General features: G+C 29.7%; 4 protein-coding genes across 8 annotated transcripts; 2 read left to right on the plus strand and 2 right to left on the minus strand.

Annotated features, from left to right (window-relative positions):
- The first annotated feature begins 896 nt into the window (after positions 1-896).
- LOC103568186 (trichohyalin) lies at positions 897-10557 on the plus strand. 2 transcript variants are annotated; one of them, XM_053738527.1, is made up of 22 exons: positions 897-1063; positions 1340-1784; positions 2624-2876; positions 2973-3198; positions 3335-3488; positions 4085-4211; positions 4279-4479; positions 4564-4898; positions 5031-5313; positions 5404-5518; positions 5608-5722; positions 6401-6529; positions 6615-6965; positions 7068-7238; positions 7411-7566; positions 7777-7884; positions 7991-8324; positions 8410-8548; positions 8616-8831; positions 8903-9047; positions 9594-9697; positions 9786-10557. In XM_053738527.1, exons 1-22 carry the CDS (start codon positions 966-968, stop codon positions 9856-9858), a joined length of 4278 nt encoding a protein of 1425 aa, XP_053594502.1. In that variant the 5' UTR covers positions 897-965; the 3' UTR covers positions 9859-10557. The 2 variants fall into 2 exon arrangements, with proteins under 2 accessions (XP_053594502.1, XP_053594503.1); XM_053738528.1 differs by having other exon boundaries at positions 1340-1730.
- Positions 10558-11812: 1255 nt separating this feature from the next.
- Positions 11813-22416, minus strand: LOC103568348 (ionotropic receptor 21a; the record flags this gene model as incomplete). The annotated part of the gene is made up of 9 exons (XM_053737942.1): positions 11813-12109; positions 12199-12403; positions 12475-12673; positions 12751-12891; positions 13909-14312; positions 14436-14552; positions 14673-14865; positions 15770-16313; positions 22369-22416. Coding segments are annotated over 9 exons (2148 nt in total), but the record flags the coding sequence as incomplete, so codon positions are not given.
- On the plus strand, positions 18725-19677 carry LOC103568185 (39S ribosomal protein L14, mitochondrial). Its single transcript, XM_008544926.3, has 3 exons — positions 18725-18840; positions 18933-19173; positions 19255-19677. Exons 2-3 carry the CDS (start codon positions 18993-18995, stop codon positions 19506-19508), a joined length of 435 nt encoding a protein of 144 aa, XP_008543148.1. The 5' UTR covers positions 18725-18840; positions 18933-18992; the 3' UTR covers positions 19509-19677.
- Positions 20242-26193, minus strand: LOC103568184 (CCHC-type zinc finger nucleic acid binding protein). Of its 4 annotated transcripts, none has more exons than XM_008544924.2 (3): positions 26025-26193; positions 24280-24548; positions 20242-24134 (listed from the first exon to the last, which is right to left on the minus strand). In XM_008544924.2, exons 2-3 carry the CDS (start codon positions 24526-24528, stop codon positions 23913-23915), a joined length of 471 nt encoding a protein of 156 aa, XP_008543146.1. In that variant the 5' UTR covers positions 24529-24548; positions 26025-26193; the 3' UTR covers positions 20242-23912. The 4 variants fall into 4 exon arrangements, with proteins under 4 accessions (XP_008543146.1, XP_008543147.1, XP_053594504.1 ...); XM_008544925.3 differs by lacking the exon at positions 26025-26193 and adding an exon at positions 25673-25784; XM_053738529.1 differs by lacking the exon at positions 26025-26193 and adding an exon at positions 25416-25510.
- Between the last annotated feature and the right edge of the window lie 154 nt (positions 26194-26347).

Below are 26347 nucleotides of genomic sequence, written 5' to 3' on the forward strand. Positions count from 1 at the left end.
TAACTTAATACAATATATAACTTAAACTAAATCATTTAATAAATTTAATAATCCGTAGTATTAAAAAATAAATGTCTCGTCTGTCTCAGTACGATAATAAATTTTTAATAAATTAAAATAATTTAAATTTTGTTTTTTAAATTTTTTTAAGTTTGAATTATTTTAAGAATTTTTATCATATTCTCTTTTCTAAAATTTGTTTACGTTATACATATATATAATATATATACTAATGACACTGAAATAAATTTATGTGAGATTATAAATTGTATTTGAATTTTTAAAAACTAAAGTGATTAAGATACTCGAGAAAATTTTTTTTATAGTCAATTTAAGTGATTGAAACTAATTTCAAATAATATGTTGGTGCGCTTATGAAAGTTACGTAATCCCGTTAATTTATATATTCATTTATCTTGGATTTAATGGTAGGATTAGTATTAATAAATACGCGGTTTTAAATAATGGTTTAAATAATTATGTATGAAGGTAAAAAAAAACACTTGATACGGAAATAAAAAAGTAAATGGTTTAAAATGTGATAAAAAATTGTTGAGTTATTTTATTTATAAAAATATATAGATAATGTGAGTGAATAAATTTGAAGTTTGAAAAATAACATCCGGCTTATTGATAAATTGTTTTGAACATATTTTAATTAGTTAATGTAGTCTTATGCGCGTGTTCAAAATGTCTCTATGATAGATCTAAAGATAGACTTTGTTTTAACGAGGTGCGTCATAGAAAATAGAAGTCTGGGTTTAAGTCCTAAATCAATGGCGAGTTTGTGCAGTCTGATTGCAATTATTCAATTAATTGGAATTATTAATAATAATAATAATAATAATAATAATAATAATAATAATAATAATAATAATAATAATAATAATAATAATACTAATAATAATAATAGGTATTATTATTATTATAATTATTCAATAATAAGTTAAATATTTAAAATAAAAATGCATCATTCGTTTGGGAGCGTTAAGGGGGATTCTATGTGTCCACTTGGTTTCCATCCACATGTACGATGGCCAACTCGCTGCAAAAGATGTCTCAGGTGTTTATTAATTTAATAAAAATATATATATTTACTATTTTTAACTTTTACTGTAAAAAATTTTGAATAAATTTGGATTTGAATAAAATCCAGTACCGGAGTTTTTAAAAAATTCACTTCGCATATGGGATAAATTAGGAAATTATTTTTCAGCGAAGTGATTTTATTTAGATTCACATTCACTCAAAATTTAATTCGCGTTTACTCTGTAAATTTTTTACAGTGCATGATTGTAAACATAAAAAATAACTGATAAATTTTGATAAAAAAATTCAGAGATTACAAAGATCACTCTGGAAAAAGAACAAGTTTAAAAACAGATACATCATCGACACCAAGTTTGTCACGATGGGAACCGTCACCAAATAGATCAAGTGAAAGTCCCGAGTCTAGAAGAACTTGGGCATCGACGTCAAATTTAATAAAAGACGAAAATCAATCAAAAACTCCAGCGACAACGTCAGTGTCAGCAGAATGGAGCTCGGCAATGGATCTTCCCAGTCTGGTCGAGTCCTCCAATCCGACCTGGGAGTCGGACAAGCAGCCAACGCGACCTAAAAGCTTCACCGGGAGCAAAGCCGACAGCTACACATTTCGACGTCACTCCATTGATGAGACGGCGCTCCAGAACAACGACCGGCAACCCGCGAAGCTCCAGATCAAGCAGGTCATTGATAAGACTTCTAGTAATTCTGAAAACGATGTAGAGTTTATTATTCAGGTGTGTCTCGATATTTAATTTATTAATTGTTTGCACACCCCGTAGAAGTAGAGCTAAAAGTAGGTGATTTTATGTAGTTTCTTATGGTTACTATTTTTTTTTTATTTCATAATACAGTCGACTATCCGTCATAAGCCTGGTCTAGAAGACATAGGAGAAATTTTTCTTGAAATTTCAATCTCCCACTACCGTGTGTTTAGTTTTGTTCTCGACTACTCGTTATAAGCCTGCTTTATTTTATGGGATTTCAAACGTCATATTTACGGTTTGTTACATACGTCAGTGTCCCGATTTTTCTAGTGCTTATAACGTTAAAATAAATACTTATCTTTTTACACTAATAATTATTTTAATGGAAAAAATTACAATGACAACGATATTAATTACAGTAATAATAATAATAATTGTTATTGATCAACATAATGCTCAATAAAACTTTTAAATTGTAACAGAAGCTTTAATTGTAATTAATGATTACTATTATCAACAATAAATTATATTTTACTTAATATTGATTAAATTATTATCCGCGAAAGATCGATAGTAAATTTTCATCATTAATTTTGATATTTTGTTCCTATTGTTAGTTTATAATTTAGAGAATTTTAACGAAGGCTTATAACGGGATGTCTGGTACGAAATTCAAAAAAGTGGTTAAGTGGGGACTGTTTGGACTCAGTTCCTGCTGATTGAGGGGAAGCGGCTTATAACAGGCAAGCTTATGGCGGGTAGCCGACTGTAATGATTATTTATTATTAACGAGTGATGTTTAATTATTAATAATTATTATTAATGTAGAAATAGATTATGATTTATTATTATTAATGTTGGATATCTAGGTGAGAAAGGCGGACTTTAAAAGGGATTTAGATAAAAATAGTAAAGATAATAATAATAGTCGTGAAATAAACGAATTGGAAAGTCTCAAGGCTCAGCTAAGTGATATGAAGGCACGATGCGAGAGGGTTGAAAGGGAAAAAAGTGAAATACTCTTACGAAGACTAGCGACTATGGATTCTGCTAAAACGCCAAAGAGTACTGAAATGTCGAGGCTACAAAAATCACTTCAAGAACTGCAATCAAAGAATGAAGGTTTGAAATTAAGTATTAATTTAATTCAAAATTAAATGATGAAAATTATTATGAAAATGATAAATTGTATATACATTTTTTTGTTTATTTATGTAGCCTTGAATGAGGAAAAGATGACTCTCCTTGCGCGGCTTAAAAATATTGAAAAAGGCAGTGAATCTAAAGGTGGCAAGAGCGAGAGAGAAAAGGCCACTGAGGAGCTCAAGTCGAAGCTCAAGGCCGCAGAAACTCTTTGCGAGAGTCTTATGGATGAGAATGAGGACATGAAGAAAGAAATACGGGAATTGGAAGAGGAAATTTATGAGATGCAGGATAACTTTAGGTTATTTTTATACTTTTACTTTTCAAAAAAAAAAAAAAAAAACGTTTTATTGATATTTATATTTATTACCTCCACAAATCATTTTAAGTAATTACTTTCGTTTTTTTTTAACAAATCGCTGCTATTAATATTGTAGAGAAGAACAAGCCGACGAGTACACGGGGTTGAGGAAGACTCTAGAGCAGTCAAATAAAAACTGCCGAATTCTTTCCTTCAAATTACGAAAGCTGGAGCGCAAGACTGAGCAGTTAGAGGCCGAAAAAAGTGAATTAGAAAACAAACACGATGAGGTTTTATGTCTTTATTAATTTTATCGATTCTTTTTAATTTGTATCATTAAAATGAAGGGCCCAGTTATTGATACTGTCTTTTTAGGCTAAAATTTATTCAAAAAATTTTGTCTAACTCCTAATTGACATCAAATAAAAGTAATTTTTTTTTTTTAATTAATTGATAAAATTGTGATACGCTTATGACAATTGAAAATTTTTAAAAAGTGAGAGGAAATGTCTGAGAATTCCCAAGTGTTAGAAACTAGGTCTTCAAACTTTTTGAAAAATTAATTTAAATTATTAATAAGCTCTAAATAATTATTTTTCACTCATGTCCTTATTTAAAAATTCAAAACTTGTTTATTATCCTTATTAAGAATAATGATTTAATCCTGCTAAGTGTATATCTATATATTAGTCGATTCAAATTATTTTAAATCATTTCAAATTGTTTCGAATCATTTCAAATAATTTTTTTAAATCAGGGATATTAACTACTGTTTCTTAAAATAGAATTTTAAATTAGTTCTTGTAGAATAACCTCAGTTGTCACTCTTAAAGTGTCAGAAACAAGGCCCTTTACCTTAATTAGAAAATGATTTGTTTTATTTTAGATCAGAAAAGTTGAAGAGGTCCTCAAAAAACTCGGCGGTGAATTTAAAAACAGAGGGTCTAAGTCCAATGACCATCCATCTAAAGTACAGTTACGAAAGATGCTGGAGGACGTGGAAAAAGAATTAGGTATTAATTTAATATTTTTTTTTTTTAATATTGTGATGACAAACAAATTTTATTCTTTTTTTTCTAGGAGAAGTTTATACTGTTTTTGGTGACATAATTAATCTATGTATCGATTCACCTTCTGCAAGAGGACATGACAGTTCGTTAAAACTCGATAAATTAGTAAAAGAAAATGAACTATTGCAACAGAAATTAGATAATGCGTTGCGCGATTTAGCCAAAGAGAAAGAATTAAATAAATCGGAAACTAAAAGTGACCCACAAAGTTGTGAGTTTTTTAAATTTTAAAAATTAATTAGGTGATTTTGAGTATGAAGTAAATGAGGGTAATGATGGGATTTAATGTTTTTAGTGAGAAAAAAATTAAACGAAATGACAGCGGGCAGAGAGTCAGATCGTAAAATTTGGGATGCGGAGAAATTAAAATTACAAGATGAAAAAGAGAAACTTAAATCAAAATTACTATCACTGTCTGCCGAAAAGCTTAAGGTTTATAATGAAGTTTTACAGTTGAAAAAGGATTTAGAAACAGCAACGTCATCGGAGAAAAATAACGCTAAGATGGAAGTAACTGTAAATGAATTAAGAAAAGAATTAAATACTGAGAGAGAACGATGTAAGAAGTTACAAGACGATTTAACAACGTCAACTGAAAAAGAAAGTCGAATGTTAAAGAATGCTGCCAAAGTAATTTATTATTATAATTTTTAATATTTAATAAGAATTAAAAAAAAAAAATTTTTATTTTTCAATTGATAATAATTAAATTTTTATTTTTTAACTGACCTTTAAAATTTCTTTTTTTAAACTTTTATTCAGCTGGAGCAATCAAAGTCATTAGTAGAAAGTGAGTTAAAGAAATTGAAAACGGAATTTGAAACTATTAAATCTTCAACGTCAATGAAAGTGGCCAAAGCGACCGCTGAATTAGCCGAAGTTAAGAAAGAGAGAGATAAATTTAAAACACAGCTTGAAGAAGATAAACTGGCTAAAGACAATGAACTCAGTAATTTGAAGAAAAAAATTTCAGCTTTGGAGAAAGCTGGTGCTAATGCTAAAAAAATGACTGAGCTTAAGCAAACGTACACTGAAAAAATTACAAGTTTGTGCTTTTTTTATTTATTTATTTTTTTATATATTTTACCTTGTGTCAAGCTTTTAGTTTATTGTGACATTTGTTTTCGGGTTGCAGTCTTAGAAGAAGAGATTAAAAAAGGTCAGGAGTTATTTGATGACTTGCATACGAAACATGCAGCTTTGCAAGATGCGAAACGACAGCTGGAGAATCAAGTTGAGATTTTAAATAGGTAAACAATAAATTGTTTTGCAAAATATATGGTGGAGTTCAGTAAACTTGGGATGGTAATTTTTAAAAAACATTTTTTATTTATTTTAGTCAATTGGTAGACTATAAAAATCAATTAGAAAATACTGTCGAACGAGTAAGATATCTCGAGGAAGCAAATCGCCTTAAAGAAATCTCTTGGACGAAAGAAAAATCTCGATTGGAGGTACGTAATTAAATATTACCGTCATTTTCAGATAGTGTTCTCTTTTTAAAAATTTTCAATGACTCAACTGTCATAAGTATCAAAATTTTATCAATTAATTAAAAAAAATTTTAAGTATTAATTGAAAAAAGGACAATTTCGCCGAGATGTAGAATTTAAAAAAAATTATTTACAATTGTTATCAATTAGGAGTTAAAATTTGTTGAATAAATTTGAGCCTACAAATTTGAAAATTCGAAATTTAAAATTGACATGATTTTATTGAAATTTATTTTCCAAATTTCGTTTGAATCCTAATTGATGTCAATTGTAAGTAATTTTTAAAAATCTATATCTCAGTGAAAATGCAACGACACAGAAAAAAAAATTTCTTGGTTCAAAATGTTTTTTTTTTTCTCGCTTCAAGAAATATTTAGTTTTTACAGTACGAAAAATTTTTTGGAACAAGTAAAAATTTTTTGCACCGCAATTTTTTTTTTCTGTGTACATTGTCCTTTTTTTTATTATTGCTTTAATTTTTTTTTAAATTAATTTATAAAATTTAAATACTTGACAGTCGAAAGTCATTGAACATTTTTAAAAAGTGGGGACACTGTCTGAGAATGGTCTTAAGTAAAATAATAATACTGGCTAAATAAATAATTTATTAATTAAGTTGTTGTTAACATGTAACTTCAGGAAATGCTCCGAGAACGTGAGAGGTCGTCGACAAATAATGGACAATTAGAAGAATCCAAAGAAGAAGTTAGTCGGATAGTAAAAGAAAATGAATCTTTGAGAATTCAATTAGAGGACGTAAGAAGAATAGTGAGTACTTATAGTAATTATTATAATAATAACAATAACGTGCATTTATATAAATAGTAAAAAAATAAAAAACAAAATGTTTCAGAACGATGACTTGACAAGTAAATTAAATGATTACAATGCCGTGAATAAGTTTCAACGAAATTTATCAGCCGACACTTCAGCGCTCGACGCCGAGTTACGAAAGACCAAGAGTTTGCTCGCCGACGCGGAGAAGGCTCGAAAGACAGATCTTGCACAGTGCAAAATGCGTTATGAGCACAGAATAAAAGCAATAAATGACGAAATACAGTCAATACAAAATCAATTGTCGCGTTATAAACGTGAAAGGGACACTTACAAGCACATGATGGAAGGCGCGCAGAAGACTATCGCCGAGCTCAAGGCAACTCGTCAACGACGACCGTCTACGACATCAACTGGGAAATCAGATGAGGTCACTTCCCTCTGTGTCATTCTCTATTTATTATTTATTTATTTAGCAGTAAATAAATGTATTAATTGTCGCATTATAAGTATTTTTATTTATTATCGACAGGACGAAGAGTCGACCGGTACAAATGTCTCTACATTGGAGCAGCAGATCAGTATGATGGAAGACGAGCTATCAGAAAGTAAATTGGAAGCTTCAAAGCTCAAGACTGAATTAGTGTCTGAGCGATCTGGCTGGCAGATTAAAATGTCTGAAATGCAGTCAAGAATAAATGAGGTAGCATTCATTATTATTATCATCATTATTAAATTTATAATTAAGTAATCATGCGGTAAAAAAATTCAAAATGAAATATTAAATGAATGGGTAATAGTTTTTAATGCAAAATAAATAATTTAGCTTTGTTGTAATAAATATTTAAAAATGATAAGTAAATATTGAGTTACAGCTGGAGGAGGAGCGAATTTTAGCAAGCGGTAGAACCAAGATTCCAGGTTTGAAGGCACGGATCGAGCTTGCCTGGCAGAAAGAGCGAGAAGAACAACAGAGGCTGTTACAAGAGACCGCAACTCTTGCCAGGGATTTACGCCAGACATTGTACGAGGTAAGTAACAAGTAACGTGTAGTGAGGTTTGTTAAAACAACAAAAGCAACAGTAATAACTACGGTAACAACAACTCCAACAAGAGTAATAATAATAAAAGTATAAATAGTACGTATCGTATTGGAAGCTTTGTTGTTGGATCGGGTTGTGGATAGTGCCCGAGTATGTCTGCATGTGGGCGTACATTTATCAACTCGTCTCTCGTTAAAGGTCGAGCGGGAGCGTGACAAGGAGCGTCTGGAGAACAAGCGTCGCCAGGATCAAATGAAGAAGATATTCGATGAAGAGAAGGACGAGAACAAGAAGAAATTGATCGAGGTTCATTATTTACTTTATTGTCATTATTATTTTTTTATCAATCAATTCATTTAACGCTTGGAGTTGTAATTATTGTGTCACTTTTGATGTTTATTTACTGGTGTAGTTGCAATGTGACCTTCTGGAGCTGAGGGATGCCCACGCGAAGCTTAGGACAAGTAACGAGAAAATGAGACGCGAGAAGGAGAGACACGAGAGAGAAAGAGAGGAACTTAAAGATTTGATTATGAGTAAAAGACGTATGGAGCAAATAGAAGCGAAAAATATGAATATTTTGTTGAGACAAGTCGATGATTTGATGAAACTGTTCCCGGAGCTCAGTGGCAAAATTGATGCCGCTAAAACTCCGGATAATTATACTCCGACACCGCCAAGAAGAACCAAGGGACCAAAGTCACGCGAATCTTCACCGATGCTCGAGTCTAAAGAAGACATTAAAGGTTTCACTTTTTTATAAGTTGATGTAGTAGAGGAATTATTGATCTGCGATTGAATTATTGATGAGTGGATTAATGTTCTTTTTAGCTACGATAAATTTGAGCGGCAAGACAGAAAAACTTGAGTACACGATCAGTAAATTAATGGAAGTAGCTAAAGAATTACAAGAATCGAAGAAGGTATTGGCTGGAAGTGATGTTTCATCGAAGAAAAAACTCACTAAGAGGTATTACTTATTTATTTATTCAGCTGGTTGAATCTATAAAAAATAATAAATGTGAATTAAATTTTAGATCTAGCTCTATTGATGATGACAGCGGACGCGGCTCTTCGACGTCAACTCGCTCCAAACCGACTCTCAAGCGTAAGAGTTTATCTTTAGAACAGACCTCTGGGAAAAACGACCAATCGATTTGGGGAACTGATAGCAACGTTTCGAGCATACAGTCATTAGATTCGGAAGTTGATACTCGACATTTTAGTCTTCAAAGAGACTCGAGTATTGACAGGTAAATGTATCCGGGTGTTTATATATTAAATATTTTTTTTGTGATATAAATAAAATAAATGATATTTTTAGCCGGCTGTCTGGAGGATCAACGAAGAGCGAAATGATTCAGCGGGATAAAAAATATAATAAAAATATAATTAGAAAAATAACAACCAAACTGACTAAGTCTGCGAGTGTTGATGACCCCAACAGTTCTTTTGATTTTTCTATACAGGTAATTAAATTAATAAAAATAATTTTTGTCGTTATAAATACTGTAAAAAAAAAAAAACGGGGTAAGTCCAGGCCGTGTAGGTGTTAAAATTTTCGGTGTTAAATTTCAATACTAAATTTGGTATTAAAATAACACCGCCGCCAGTATAATTATTCTTTACCGGTGTTAAAAAAATTTCCAGGTGTTAAAATATTTAACTTTGTCAATATTTTTACTTACTCGATCACTACAGTTAAACAAAGTTTTTATTAATTAATTAAATTATTGGTGATTGAAATAGTGGGCGTAAAATTTTGTAATTTTTAAATAAATTACATATAACATAAATAAGTATTTAAATAAGTACATAGCAAAATTTAAATGTCCTTCAGATAATATCCATTAAATTTTTATATTTTTTTATATGTAATGCATTTTTTATTCTAATTTCTATACGTGGAATTTTTTTACACCGACTTAACACCAGTATTTTAACACCGCAAAATTACACCGCCTGCACCGCTCTATGCGTGGAATTTGATGATTTATTTATATATTTTTATTTAGACTTCGGGATCAGAAGCAAGTATAGATGAAACTAAAGTCGAGAAGAAAAATTTGAAGAAAAAATTAAGTGCTATGTTTAAAAGAAGTTCTTCTAAAAGTAATGGGTAAGTTGGTTTAGCTCAAATTCTTATTTACATATAAATATATCAGATAAATATTATTTATATAATTTTATTGTTAATGTCTCGTAAGTTTGGATAAAAAATCCTGTTCGGAGGACACTAGCAGACCCGCCTCGAGGACATCCAATGTGTCGAAGAGATGAAGAGATACCAGTAATTATAAGTGTATGATGGAAATATAAAAAATATAAATAACTGAATCTAGTTACCCTGACATTCAGCATAGCATTTACCTTGTGGTCAGCTATTATCCTGGATTACGGATGTCTTTGTATGTTATCGGCAGTTCTACTTGACATAAGCTGTCTTAAAAGTGTTATTGTTATAAATAAAACATAGGAATGATAATTGAAAGTGAAATGTAGACCTGGTAATTGCTGTCACACGCACATAAATGCACTTTTTAAAATATCTTTGATGCATCTTTCATTACTTTCCCAGCGGCTTATGAGAATTGTGACAAGGACATAAAACGATGAGGAATCATTGTGGTTTTTATTATAAAAATAACACATGTATCAAGTGCGTGTGAATCCGGATGACTAACTCAACACTTTAAGGTCTGCTAAAATAATTCGAATAATAAATTAATTAGACTGTAAAAATTTCGGAGTGAATTCGGATTTTACTCGGAGTTCCAGAGTTCGAAAAAAAATTACTGGATTTTATTTGAATCCACATTTACTCGTATCTGGAGTTTAAATATAAAAATATATTTCCCTTTGGAGTTAATTTTACTCCGAGGAGATTAAATCCACTCCGCATTTACTCCGGATTTAATCCGCGCTCACTCCGTAAATTTTTTAAAGTGTATTTAAATAAATAAAATAATTAATTAATAAATAAATAAAAAATGTGGTTATTATTTAGTTGATATTTTTACCTCTTTTATATGATAATAAACTTCCTTTATTATTTCCCTTCCCTTTAATGTTAGATAAATATTATTACCTTCGAGTATAGATAAATTTATTTTTATTTCCGTTAATGCTAAAATAAATAAATGTCATTCTGACATTTTATTTTATTAATATTAACTTTAATTTCTTGGAAAAATAATTATTATTAAGAATGTCTTTGACACATCAGTTGTATTGGGTTGCATTTAAATGTAATTGTGGATAAAATAGTAGAAAGTTTAAGAATCGTATTATTTATGGTTAAATAAATTACAGAACTATGGTACTTTTTTACAGATTAATATAAATATTTGAAAATCTGCTCAATTTTGAGAGTAAATTATTTTATTGTTTTGTAAAAATTAATTATTGAGAAATGAATAAAAAATTTACGGATATGCGGTGGCATTAAATTGAGTTAAAAACAATAAAATTTATCAGCTAACTTTTCTAAATGATTTGATCGTTAGACAACTGCTGCACTGCATAAAAAATTAACGATCATAAAAATTTACTGGGCAGTTATTTTATTTTACTTTGGTTTTATTGACTATAAAATGTAATTTTATTTACGAAATATTTTTATTTATTTTCTATGCTACCTGATTATGTTTTTTAAATACTTTTTATTGGTATTAAAATATTTTTTCATTGCAGTTTAGTTTTAAAATTTTTTTTTAGTAATTTTTAAAAATTATAGAAATATTTTAATTGCGATTTTTTAGGTAATTTAAAATAAAAAATAGAAACTTACTTTTAAAAAAATGAACGTTTTTTCTAAAATTAAAAAGATATTTTTCTGAATTTTTAAAATTTATTTCCTTTTTTTTTTAAATTTAATTTTTCATACAAAAAATAAAAGTATTAAATTTTTAATGGCCAATTATTATTAGATAATAGACGCGAAAAAAATAAATATAATTCAAGTAAACAAAAAAATTTTAAATAATTTTCCTTTGAAAACTAATATTAGTATGATGACATAAAAGGTCAACAGTAAACCACATTTCCATACTTTTAATACCAAGATGAAAAGTTATTTAAATCTTCCCACAATATGACTGACATAAGAGTTATTTTAAACATAAATAAATATATAGATAGGGAAAGAACATATTGACAAGTAATGAAAGGTATAAAGTTAATAAAAAATACCAGTCCACTTGATTTGTTGTAATAATAAATTTTTAACTTTTATCTAAATGCTACCTCTCATGAATCTTCGAGGTCTCGGCGGGCAGTTTGAACTTTCAATATCCCAAGGCTTTGGAACTGTCAGAAAACTCATACGTGGTGTAGTAGCGAGTGACGTAAAAGTTGTGGTATCAGCAACAGTGTCTTTTTTTTTAAAACCATCAACACAGCACTCAATTAAAAGTACTAGACTAGCAATGAGGATTCCTGCTCCAAGAACGAGGAACATTCCCTGCGTGTCATCCAGAGCAAGTTGTCTCTCTTCTATAATTACTTTTCGTCGTTTATAATCTTCTGAGATCTTTATTATAATTTCATAACAACTTTATTATTACATAAATTTATTTTTTAAATATAAAATAATAAGTAATAAGTAGAAAACATATTTACTGGAAGTCGAGTTCCTTCGGCTGTTCTCTGAATATCCCATTCAACATCACGTATTATTTTCTGACTCAAACCAGATTGTCGGACTCGCATTATTACCGTATTAAAAGGATGAGTGTATACTGAGTCCTTGGGTAATACCAAAGTAACTCCAAAGTTCACCAAACATTCTTTGCTGATATGCATAGCTGATCTTCTCGTCGACCAGCTGCAATTAAAGTCATAAATAATGATCTTGTTAAGCTATCAATATTTCCAATCTCTTATTACTCAAATTACTTGGGAGTATATTCTGCCTGTACGTGATAGTCAAGAACAATTTTAGACCCGAGAAATGTGTAAGACCAAAAGAACGAATTACTTGCATTTTTTACTCCTTCGGTAACTGTTGGTACATATTCGAGAGATTTCAATAATTTAACGGCAACTGGATCTTCAATTGTTGTCCAATTGAACCATTTTTCCCAACCATCATGGTCTAAGTAATAATTATTAATCGGTTTTGATTAATTTTGAAACAAGAAATTAAAGAGCTATGAAATTTTTAATTGCTACCTAAAGTTGCAACATCGTAACCTTCATTTATAAGTTGATCAATAGTATCTATTGATTCTGGAAACATTGGTACTGTAATAAATGCCATTATTGATCCAGTGTAACAAGATGTAATAATTATTGTAAATGCCCAGTAAACACCTTATTGAAAGTATATCATATATTTATTAGATTGATTCAAAAAATCAATTTTTTTCTTTTTCACAGACTCGTTTTCAAAAGTTTTCGTAGGGTAAGAAAAAAACGCCTGTGGAAATTAAAGCTATTAATATCAACAGTGAATACTTCTTGATTACGATTTGTCATTTCCGGTTTAAATAACATGGAAAAAAATTTAAAAAATTTGGAATTTTATAACTCACCGACGAATATGTATACCGGCAAGATCAATACATAATTTTGTAGAGAATTAAATGCTCTACAAAAAAAGACATCATTTTTTGAAAAATTCAGTATTTCAAAAGTTATTTGAGGTCAAAGTTGAATTTATAGAATTTTTAATATTTTTCGACTTTTCTTGTGAAACTATCAGACTTATCACAAAATGTCATAGGACCTTTTTTGAAGACCGTTTTATTTCCAACAAATTTTCATTTGAAAACTTTTCAAAATTTCTGAATACTCTTCAGTTATTTGCATTATAATTGAAATCAGCCGTAATACGACTTTTGGAGCTTATTGCTTTTAAATGCGAATAACTGAAAAACATTTAGAAATTTTGAAAAATTTTTGATAGATAATTTGTTGGAAATGAAACGGTCTACAAAAAAGATTCTATGACATTTTGTCATAAGTTTGATAGTTTCTCCAGAAAAGTCGAAAAATCATAAAAATTCTATAAATTCAACTTTGACCCCGAATAACTTTTCAAATACTCAATTTATTAAAAAATGATAAGAGACTTTTTTTGTAGAGCATTTAATTTTATACAAATATAAGCATTGATATTTCCGATATACATTTTCGTTAGTAAGTTATGAAATTCCAAAATTAAAAAAAATTCCCCATGTTATTTCAATGGAAAATAAAAAATTGCAATCAGGAAGTAAATGTTGATAATTTCCACAGGCGTTTTTTTTGACCCTGCTAAAATTGTTGAAAGTCCGTCCTTGAAAATTATATGATGAAATAAAAAAATAATTGAATTTATTTTTGTACCAATAAGAAGAGCCGTCGAATTTTTAGCAAATCCATTAGTAGTCAAAGGATTCTTAACAACAAAACTGTTGGTAAATGTACTGAAAACAAACCAAAACATGTGTATAAATCTGCTAGGACGAGTTATCAATGAGCTCAGACTGTAATCAGTGTTGATTGTCAATGGGATAATGGCAATAAAGTAAACAATGCATATGAGAACCCAGACACCTGGTTGAAAGGGTCCCATGACAGCTCGATACTTGGGCAATGCTAACGATGATGAAGAAATAAATGCAGCGCAATCTTCCATGTGAGACACGGATGTATCTAAGACTGATGTAATATTGGTTGTTTTGTAAATACCGCCGGCTGCTACAGATGCTTTTCCGGTGATAACATCCGTTGTGGCAGCGTAAACTGGACTAGACATCATAAATTATAATTAATTGATTGGATGATAAATGTCAATAGACGAGCTAATGTATAAATAAACATGTAGATAAAAATAATAAGTTGAATGAGTTGTTGTTTATGTAAATGTAAACCTGTTAATTGTAACGGGATCACGAAAGTCGGCGGTAAAATTCAAAGTTTTGCTGAGCAATTGTATCATACGTATGTCGATTCCGTCCCAATCGATTTTACTCCCAGTTATTACATTCCTAAATCAATATGATACTTGTTAATAATAGAATGACGATGGTGATTCAATAATTTATAAGTATTGTAAAGAAATACAATAAGTACATACTCTTGTGTTTGATTGATGATAAATAACTTACGTTCTAATGGCAAAAGGAGGCTGGTGGGCGGTCGCAATGAGTAATCTGTGGCCCTTGAAACCGCCGCTGAGTTTCTTGGGAAAGAGATCGATTGCCTTTTGTGTCATATGATCTCCAATCCATGAAGTCAAGAGAAATGGAAGACTTGCACCGCTTCCGTCGACATAAAGTTTATGGGTATACAATAAATATGAACCTTGCTACTTAAATATATTTAATAACAAAAAGTTAAAGGTAATTCAATAAATTTATCGGGTGAAAAACATAACTTGATTTTGGCGTAATTTTAAAAATTCACTTTGTAACATCTATAAGATGTCAGTTTTCAGGCTGCCTTTTGACCTGGATAAGACACCAAAGTGTTGACAAAATGATCAGAAATTGATGTCACCGAAAAATATTTTTTAAATATATATAATATATTTAAAAGATAAAGTGACATCCTAAAGTTGTCTCTGTGCTACTTGGGAGTCTAGTAAGACAAAAGCACGTCAAGTTCAAATTTATTTTTTTAGTAAATGAAAAAAAATAATTTAAAATATGAGAACTCATTTGGTTTTGACTTGCTTTTGAATAAGTTGGCTTACAAAAACTGATTTACCCCAACGCAGTCATATTCAAGCCAAGTTGGACTTGGATTTGACTTAATTGACTTAAATTTTTAAATTAAAAAAGTCATATTGCACGGAAAAAAAAATAGGAGCTGCAACAGGAAAAAATCCTGTGGATTCAATAGAATAAGGAACAAGTTTTATGTACTAATTTTTTTTGTCCGTATAATAAAATTTAAAAATTTAAAAAAAAATTCAGTTTGGAAAAAAATTAAAATTTTTTTTCAAAGTTAATTTCTTTTTTCACCGTTGGAATTTTCGTTCAAAATTAAAATTTTTTGAAACTTGTTCATTATTCTATTGATTCCACAAGAAAAATCCTGTTGCACCATCTATTTTTTTCCCGTGTGGAGTTAAAAAAGTAAGCGTAGCCAAAATCAAGTTAATTGAGTCAAATGCGAGTCAAAAAAATTATAGCAGACAAAATCGAGTTGATTAAGTCGAAGTCAAGTCATTTTTTTGACCCGGATTGAGACATTAATTTGAGATTATTCAGCATTACCTCTGTCCTTTCGCTCATGCTGTGAGTTATTACTAGTAAATTAGTGTAAGATCTAGATGAAATACTTTTTAAAAATTCTTTTACGATCCACGGTGTTGATTGCGACACAATTACCACTTTGTTTGTTGATTTTTTAGATAAAACATTACTTATATCATAAATATTATTCAAAAACATCAAGTAATGATAGCATTTATTTTGACATTTTAGAGGTGATTGATCTAGAGTATTATTTAAATGGCTACGAACGAATGAAACGTCTGATAAATCTCCATTTAAATTATTCACTAATCCTGGATAGTTGGTATTTACTTTATCGTCGAATATCGTAATTACAATGCAGCCGGTGAAATATTCATGGAAAATATGATTAAGAAGACGTCCTAGACTTTCTGATCGTGCTCTTGAGTCGAGATATTTTTTAAAAAATTTTTCTTTACTATCCAAGTGATTTGAATACACGACTGCTAGGAAGATTGTGAGGATCATGAAAATTCGCATTGTTGATTGATGTATGACAGATTTTAACTGAAGGATAGAAATGAAGAACCCTGGATTTATATACTTTGTACAGTTATTTAATATTTATTGGTTATTTACTAACGACCGGATTTAGAAATGATTGTTGGTAAATAATAGAAGTATATTATGACTGTGTATTGTTCTAGATACCTTTTCTTAATTGAAAAAAGATTGATTATATTTTACAGTATCACTTTTTAAGGGAAAAGCAAACCAGAAATTACGTGACGGTAAAAAATAATTTTTTTTCGTTTTGTATCGTATTATTATGATCTAATTATCGTTCCGAATGCTCGAGAAGACTAGAGATAAATTTCCTGGCCTTGTTCCTTTTCCTTTAAATCTTTCTCGAGAAAATACAGAGAAAAAAAGAACTTGCTTCGGTTTTCAGATTTTTTTTTTTCAACAAATCAATTACAAAAAATAAAAATATGCACATGTAGGAAATTTGAAAAACTGTAGGTGCAATGTTTTCAAATTTTTTTTCTTTTATAATTTGTTGTCTAAAAAAAAATTCAAAAATTATAAGACGTCGGCTAACTTCAGAATCATAATAAAAAGTAAATTAGAAATAATAATTAAATAAGTCAGAACGACATGTCAATAGAATTACTTTTTTCTGACGGAAAAGAGAATACAAAATTCCGACGACTCCGAGGACCAACATCTGTACGTCTTAAGTATAGAAGAATTTGGCTTTGATACAAAATAAAATTTTTCTTGTTTTTTTTGTTACGTCATCATTACAACATTCTAAAGTTGTCTCTATGGCACTTGGGCACTTTTAATTTTCGTGAATATCAAGGCCATTTTTTAAATGTATAATGACAACTTCCAACTTCCTAATAGATTCATACACTGCAATCTGTTGCCGGATTTATTAACTTCATCTTTGATTTTCACTGACGGTAAGCGCTTCATTCAGACGGAATTTTGGTATTCCTAATAACGTGTGACGATTAACCGGCACCTGTCTCATATTTGAATTGAACTGTAGTAGACATCTTTATGAAAGCATTCCAAAATTCGCTGCGAACAGCTGTACCGTAGCACTTTTCGGAATGCACTCTTATTAATTATTTTTATTACTTGCCCACTAAATTTAAATATTTGAAAAATAAATTATCAAAAATAGAGAAAAAATTTAAAATTGTATGTCAAAATAGAATGGCGGCAGAATATGAAAGAAATATTTGAAATATTCAAAAAAAAAAACACGCAAGTGTTTGAACAAACCTTGGTGGGGAAATAATGTGCAGAAGGGTGTCCTAATGCACTTGGAGAATCGAATTGAATTGCTCCAAGTGTATTGCAGCTAAACAATCGTCACTTAACTGCTATTTCCCACCAGACGATGCCAGATGATTTTGCTTAGGAACTTGGAAGATATCAGCATCAGCCATCAGCAACACTTTACACTAGCACTGAACACTCGACACTTAACTACACCACAGACACTTTGCTCATATTAAATTTTGCAAACACTGCACATGTCAATTAAACATAGACTTCGAAAAATAAATTTTATGGATGATTCCGTGAATTAACTGCAAAACTGTGTTTTTATTTAAACGTAAAGAAGGATCTGGACTAGTAGTGCCGTTGTCGATGATACTGACTGACGCTATTGGACCGCCAGTTGATACAAAGCAATAGTGTTTTCGATTCATCGACTACCCCCACTTAAGCGAAAATTTGAACGTTGAATACAGCAACGAGCAGTAGCGCCAATTTAGCGCGAAATTTGAAATTAAAATTTAATAATTTTATTTAAATTCATTTGCGTCGAGAATTATATTAATTTGATTAAAAAATATACACGAAATTTTTTATGGTCTGTTCGGATTCTCCGCTCGGCGCACTGAGGCACTTGCAATATACTCGGGAAAATTTAAATCCATAATTAAATTTAATTAGTAGAAAAAAAGTGAATTACCAACTAAAAAAAAAAAAATGTATTAATTATCAGTGAATTGGTTAAAGTGAAACTTAAGTGAAACAAATCGCAGTATTACATATGTATACATATATATTTAAAATAATTCATTATTTATATATATTTTGTTGTTTTATTTCTATTGGTGTGTTCGGGCCCGCCACCCAGGGTACTTTGACGCTTTTTCCGCACACGAAATTAGCATTAATTTCTATCAATCAATGATCGATTTGAAATACTGCGATTTGTTTCACTTAAATTTCACTTTAATCAATTCACTGATAATTAATACAATTTTTTTTTAGTTGGTAATTCACTTTTTTTCTACTAATTAAATTTAATTATGAATTAAAATTTTCCCGGGTATATTGCAAGTGCCCCAGTGCGCCGAGCGGAGAATCCGAACAGACCATTAAATTTTTTAAGTACTCGCGCTTAATATGAATGCGCGTAGAAACAGTGCGCATTTACATCTGCGCACACGAAATTTTTTTTTCAAAGAAAGCTGACCAAATAAAGAACCCATTGATAACCTCATGTACTCCAAAATCTGTTTCAATTGTCATTGAAATTCAATTATTTATAATAATTATTGAGGTAAGTTGGTACTAATTACCGCGTAAAATTGTAATTGAATATTTAAAAAATAATAAATGAAATTTATATTAATTGGCATCTTTTATTGACAGGAATTAAAAATAATTGAATAAATGAATTTGTTGTAAACTTTTACAAGTAAATTATAAACAATGGCATTACGTGGGTTTACAATTACCCGTAATATTCATATGACAGCAGTAAATAATGAAATACGTAAATTAACACGATTAAGAGTTGTAGACAACAGCGATATCGGTAAGAGAGCTATGCTTGAAGGTAAACCACCAAAATGTATTCATATTTACAATAAAAAAGGCATTGGATTCATAGGTACAGATTTAGTAATTCAATTAATTAACTCGTAATCAATTGTATTGTAAAATTAATATTTTAATTATATTTATTGTACAGGTGATCGTGTCTTGGTGGCAATCAGAGGTGAAATGAAGAAAGGAATTTTAGTTGGATTAAGACAGGTACAAAATCCAAAAGTGCCTAAATTTGATAGTAATAACGTAGTACTGATTGATGATAATGGAACCCCACTTGGTACACGCATTCATGTACCAATACCACATATTCTAAGAACAATCCTTAAACAGAAAACTCATTCAAAAGGTGCTGACTACACTAAATTAATAGCCATCGCATCGCGATTTGTGTAGAGATAAAAATTATTTAAAAACTTACAATTAATCGTTAAAAAAATGTTTGTACTTTTGTTTACTAGGATATTAAATGTAAAAATAAAATGAGCGCTAGTTTATTTAAATTAGTAAACAATTTATCTCTCTTGCAATGAAATTTAAAAATACAGGGTTAATTTAAAATTGACTGCACAATTTATTGTTTTTTTAAACAAGTTATTAATATTTATATGAATATATAATGGATTTTTGATGATATATGTTGCAAAAGGGATACAAAAGGATTTATAATAGATAAAAAAACTATACAAAATTATGTTTTGGTTTTCGATTCAAAAATTATTTTAAATTTAACATCAAGTATTTTAATTTTATCTTTTTTTTCCCTCTTTTATCCTCTCAAGTATCAATATAATCTATAGTACATAGGAAAGATTTTATCAAAAGTTTTGAGGGTCGAAGCCACTGGACTTAATTTTTCTTATCACTCATAATTTCTATGGTTTTCTTTAGTCAATAGACAAAATCATAGTTGTCTTAATGACCTATTTTTATATGGCATGCCATAATAATTGTAAAAGTTTATCGCTGTCATAGAAATGTCAGATTAATTTAAAACTCCATTTCTACAAACACTTGACCTGAAAGCAGACTATTCAAATTCATCAATGGAACAGATTCTGTAAGTAAGTAAAAAACCTGTGCTGCATATTTATGAATATTAAAAAAAATAATAATAATAATAAAAGAATTGATGTTACAAACTCACATCCTCCCATAATTTTTATTTAAATTTATAAAATAAGTTCTACATCATCATAAACATCACTAAGAGTGTTATTATTAAATTTATAGCTTTTTAATTAAGTAATTATTCTTTAATATTAGGTATAAGAAATGGGATTAATATCAAAGACCATCATTATTACATCAGTATTAAATAACGAAATAAAATTTATCTCTTCTTATTATTTTTGATCCTCCAAATCTCGTCAGACGCACTAGCGCACTAAAAATTCTACACGATATAACGCTTGAAATCGGATTCAGTCCCAAAGAGTTTAGTGTATATAAAAATTAATTGTTTGTCAGGATACCTGACATCTCAACTATTACTTAATTATAAATACACGTGACACTTCAGTTCCACCAACTCAGGCACGCCTGGCTGTTGATAATAAATACACATGTCGCTGCTGGTATAACTATTTTAAGTCTTATGTTTCATCATTACTTCGGAGACTGGAGTTCGGTACAAAAAATTCTTAATCGACTCAATAAATTCATGATCCTGAAGTTACTAGACAATTAACAATTTTCTAATTTTTCTTGCAACAATTTAATTTAAAAAAAAAAATTTTAAGTATGCATGTGTAGAAAATTTTAAAAACTATAGGTGCAATTTTTTAAAATATTTTTTTTTTATTATTTATCCTTCTATAAAAAATCCAAAAATTATTAGATGGCTAATTTCAGTATTATATAAATTCCTTGTATCATTAATTGAAAACGAAAATTTTCATGGGGCGAGAAAAAATTTTCTTGAGGAAAGAAAAATTTTTTAATACCAAGAAATTTTTTCCAGGCCTAAAAAAATTTTTGTTTTCATTTTATAGTGAAAATTTTTGATACTGAAGTCAGTAGACGTTTAATAATTTTTGGATTTTTTTAAAAATGATAAGTTATAAAAAAAAAAAAATATTAAAAAAAAAAACGTACAGTATTTTCAATTTTCTACATGTGCATATTTTTAGTTTTCTTTTTTTTGTAATTGGTTTGTAGAAAAAACAATCAGAAAATTGTTAATTATTGTAGTGTAGTCTATTCTCCATATTCATTACTATGTATCATCATTTTTCTTCCTTACTATTATTATAACTGTTTTTGTAAATCGTGTATTAATTTACAAATTTATGCCATCACATTTTCATACGAACTAAAAAATACACTCGTTTAAAAATTACTATTCGAATAATAAAGAAAAATTTTAAATAAACATTTGCACGATTTACGCAAAAATAATTACTTGATTATAGATTTTAAAAATCTTAACTATTAATCTCAAATAACAATTACTTTATTACTTAATCACGTGTACTCATTGTTTTTCTTTAAATTTATTATCACGCATATCTAGACCGATCAAATTATCCCACTGTTTATATATTTTATTAAATATTATTGGACAAATATATTTATTATCAATTATCACACTAGTCTAGTGTTTATGATAAATAAAAACATTTGAGTCATATAAATTTTTTTTTCGTCTACTGATCATATTTTTTTTTCTTTTTTTCATACACTCAAAAAATAGTTTTCTCACTATGATACTGAAGTTAACCGACTAATAATTTTAAGATTTTTTTAAAAACGACAAATTACAAAAAAAATATTTGAAAAAAATACACCTGTAGTTTTTTAAATTTTTTACATGTGCATATTTTTAGTTTTTTTTTTTTTATGTAAATGACTCGTTGAAAAAAAAATCTAAAAATTGTTAATTGTCTGTTAACTTCAAAATCATTTCTAATGACTGAGCCTAGATGAATTATAATTACAATTACGCAATTTATGAAAAAAAAATTTTTTAATGATTACTGAATTATCATATAATTTTTTTTTAAATTTATGTATACAATTAATATGTCCGCGATTTACAAATATCGTTTAAATTAGTCACCAGCAACGACCAGAGTATACTTAGCTTTTTACAGTACAAAATACAGCTCCTGTTGACATGCATGTGTACATATATGTATATACACGTACACGGTATTATATACACATATATCTAGTAACGTATTAACTCAATGTATGAGGACTTGTATTTTTATAGATATATTTTATTTAAAAATTTTAATTTTTTGTTGTTGATTCTAATTATTATTAATTTAATTAATAGATACAAATAGTTGTACGATATAATTGTGGTTTTTGTAACCGTTTATTGATAGATTATATAAAAAAATATTTATCAAAATGTTAAAATTATTGATCAGTAAAGCAAATAAAAAATATTTATAAATAAAATCATTATATCCTCACGCATTGTGCGTACAAACGCTACTAATTTTCCCTTGTATGCGTTCAGAGCTTAAATGCTCTCAACTTTTTCTTTTTTTATTAAAATTTTTTCAATTCGTAATTTAATAATTATTACTTGGGCGCGGAAATGATAATTATTAATATTTATTTATTAATCAATAACCTTTGATTAAATTAGGGAGAGCTCGAAAGGGAGGACCAGATACAAGATGTGTGGATATCGGAAAGAGAAATATAAATCATCAATAACAACAACTATTTACCCATTTGTAACTCTCATTTACTTAAGAAAAAGAAAATTAAAAGCCTGTTCAATTCAGTCTTCATTTTATACAAGAAAAAATTTTTTTATGTTCCAACCATATAATCACCATTAAATTAAAACAAAAAAATATTCATGATCGACCGTGAATATAATATTCTCGGTTTACAATAAAAAAAAAACCTTTTTATGATATAATAATAATAATAATAATAATTAATGTACAATACAATTATCAGTAATTTTTTTTTTATCTCATCAATTTTTCATTCGTTTTCTTCAACTTTTCACTTTGAAATTGTGGTCAACACGAAAAAAAAAATCCATACACCTTGCATCGCAACTATATGCGATTACGAGACAGTCTGAAGGTAAAAATAGGAGTTGAGGATTCATACCTACGCGTTATTTGATCAACCAAATGTTCGTATTCTTTCGTTCTTTTTTTTTTGTATGTTATTATTATTATTACATTTAAATATTAGTGTTGTGTGTCTGTATGTTGTTAGTTTTAGTTAAATATTTTATCTTTCGTCTCGAGTGCCATAATCTTCAGTATCATCATCATTATCATCATCATCATCAAACTTTCTTCATCCTCACAAGTATATAATTATAATATTAATAATAAGTGTCCATGTCGTTGCGCGCAGGCGCAAGTGATCGGTGTAACAATTAAAAACTTCGAAGCATCATTGTCAAAAAAAAATGTTAAGCCTCTTTTTATTTTTTTAACGAAGAGAACAACTCCGGGTATAATTTATAAAAGGGAATCGAATTTGAATAAAAAAGGAAACAGAGAGGAATATTTATTGAGGAGTCAAGGAATAATTTTAGGAGTGGGATTATAATAGGAGATTATTGTGGTGTATTGGACAACCGAGACTTGACGCATCAGTAGAGATTAATTGCTACGAAACAATGTGTATATATATAAAAAAAAAGACTTATTATTTACGCATAATCAAATCGCTTTAACTGTAGCTGACATTATAAAATTGTTTCAACAGAATTATCCTCTACCTAGATACAATTCTCGATGTAGGCGTTGTGCACCACGCTAAACGGCCAATCGCAATCGTTAAGCGAGCGCCAGTGATTACTGTTGTCTCCTACTTTCTGTCATCTTGGTCACATTCACGGCTTATGTGACCGCTTTTGCCACAAATGTAGCAAATTTTTCCGCCTCCTTCGGTACAATTACGTGCAATGTGTCCTACTTTATTGCAGTTGTAGCAATTCTGAGCAAAACGTCCGGAATCATTGCCACCCTCTGGGCAACTACGGGCCATATGACCTTGTTTGTTGCAAATGTAACAGTTTAGATCGGGTCCCTGAATAATTAAAAAAAAAAATACTTTATTATTCCGTGATCTTTTTTTTTTTGTTGCTAATCACTGTTGGAACAGATCCAAGTATCAGTAGTGTGCTATCTGATTATTTGCTGAAGATGTTTTTTATTGTTATTTATTTTTTTACCTGTTGGCAATCTTTTGCGATGTGTCCTACACCACTGCAACGGTAACAGAGTTCTTGATCTTCTTTACAATCACGGGCAAAGTGGCCAAATTGGTTACACTTGAAGCACTTTTCACGGCCTCGTACAAATCCGCCGTCTCTGTCACCGCGTCCACCACGATCTCCTCTTGGTCCGCCGGTATTACCCTGGGGGCATTCCCGCGCGAAGTGACCCATTCGGTGGCATTTATAACAAGTACTCGAACTCATCTTTCGTCGATTGTTAATCTCTATAAAGAAAAAAAAAAAAAAAAAAAAATTAGTAATCAAGTAAAGTTTAGTAAAATTTAAAAACTCCACATTATTAATTCACTACAAAAATTAGTAGTAAATTAAAATTCAGTAAAATTTATAAAAACAAGAGAAGTTAGAAAAAAAAAATGGAGCTGTAATTCACAATAAAGACACTACGAGTAAAATGAATGCGCGTTTCGATAATTTACTTAATTGATAAGGATGCCAGGACTGCGACGAACGAACTGACGGTTGATTATACATATTTTTTTTAATTTTCATGGCATTTAAAAAGTCTACTCCATTCTTAAAATATATCACTCGCGAGGGGAGAGCTCTGGGAGTGCAAGACGAAGGGAGAATGTTCTTGTCGGCACCACCAACACCGCCATCGCTGCTACACAAATGGGGAGGTCCGATACAGTCCTTCTCTCTCGCTCTTTTATTTTTCAACGTTTCTTTCTTTATTTTTTCTCTTTACTTCTTTACGCGTATTCTATTCTTTCTCTTCTCGATTCGGTTGCGCCACCGTTTGACTCGAGCAACAACACATACAATGATTATTAGAACTTTCTCTCTCGTTATACTAGTTTTATTTTCTTTCTCTCATGAACCGAAAACTGTGAGTCGGTAACGTTCTCGAGGTAAATAAAATGGCATCTCTACTAAGCAAGGATATCCCCGGGGTATGAAGGGTACACGTGTTTAGTAGGGCGTCTTATTGTCAACTGCGCATCGTTCTACACACGGAATAGAACATGGTGTCGCCTTTGCGATATAGAAAAAAAAGAAACTAATATTATTACAAAAAAAAAAAGTAATACTCAGTTTTAATATATTAAAAAACCAAATAAAAATTATACCCCAATAATATTTAATTTAAAATTAAACAATGAAGATACTGTTTGCAATTGTTAATAATTATTTAAATAACTGTTAAAGTTTTAAGCAACGTGGCTTGCGCCCCCACTTTGCGAATAACCACGCACATACGCCACGGCGCGAAAATGGCAACCGAGTGACGCCGTAGTTGGAACTTTTTTTTTTTTTTGACTTGGACCGTTGATATTTAGTGTCACCGCACATTTATAAATAACTAATAATTAAATAAAATACACACCTGAAATTTAAAAATATCACCGACAATTAATGAATTAACAAAAGTTAAGCACTATTTATAATATTACATACGTCTGGTAACGACCTTTCGTAGACCACGTGTGGAGTTACACAGAGCGGGCCATGATTATCCGGTAATACGAGGCTCGCAGCGATTTTATATTAAACATATATGTATGTAGAGATTTACATATATATATATATATATATATATGTATATATATGTCCAGATAGATATAGATATAGATATATATAGATATAGATATATATGCACGGTATATATGATACCGCTGGACGATTGTTAATATAATTGTTATCAGTTAGTTAGCAGTTAAATAGTTTTTAAAAATTACCTGGTAATGAAGGTGAATAAACGTGCTATCTTTCCTCACGAGTTACAACAGACGACACAACTTGTGGCAACGATGACGAGATTAACAATGTTTTCGTGTAAAAATACAACCGATGCTAGACCGGACGACTACGGCTACCATCGACTATGGGAACGAGACCGGCCAATCGGCGCGCTGGCTACCCGCCAAACCTCTTACTCAAGACACGAACGCCACCATTTTCCCTTCTTTATCACCACAAAATTCAAAATACTAACCATTTATTTACGTTTTTTTATTTATTTGCCGGCAATAAATACTAGTTACTGGTAGCAATTAATTTA

This window comes from Microplitis demolitor, chromosome 4 (genome assembly GCF_026212275.2).
Source record: "Microplitis demolitor isolate Queensland-Clemson2020A chromosome 4, iyMicDemo2.1a, whole genome shotgun sequence".
In the NCBI taxonomy this organism is placed as follows: Eukaryota; Metazoa; Arthropoda; class Insecta; order Hymenoptera; family Braconidae; genus Microplitis; species Microplitis demolitor.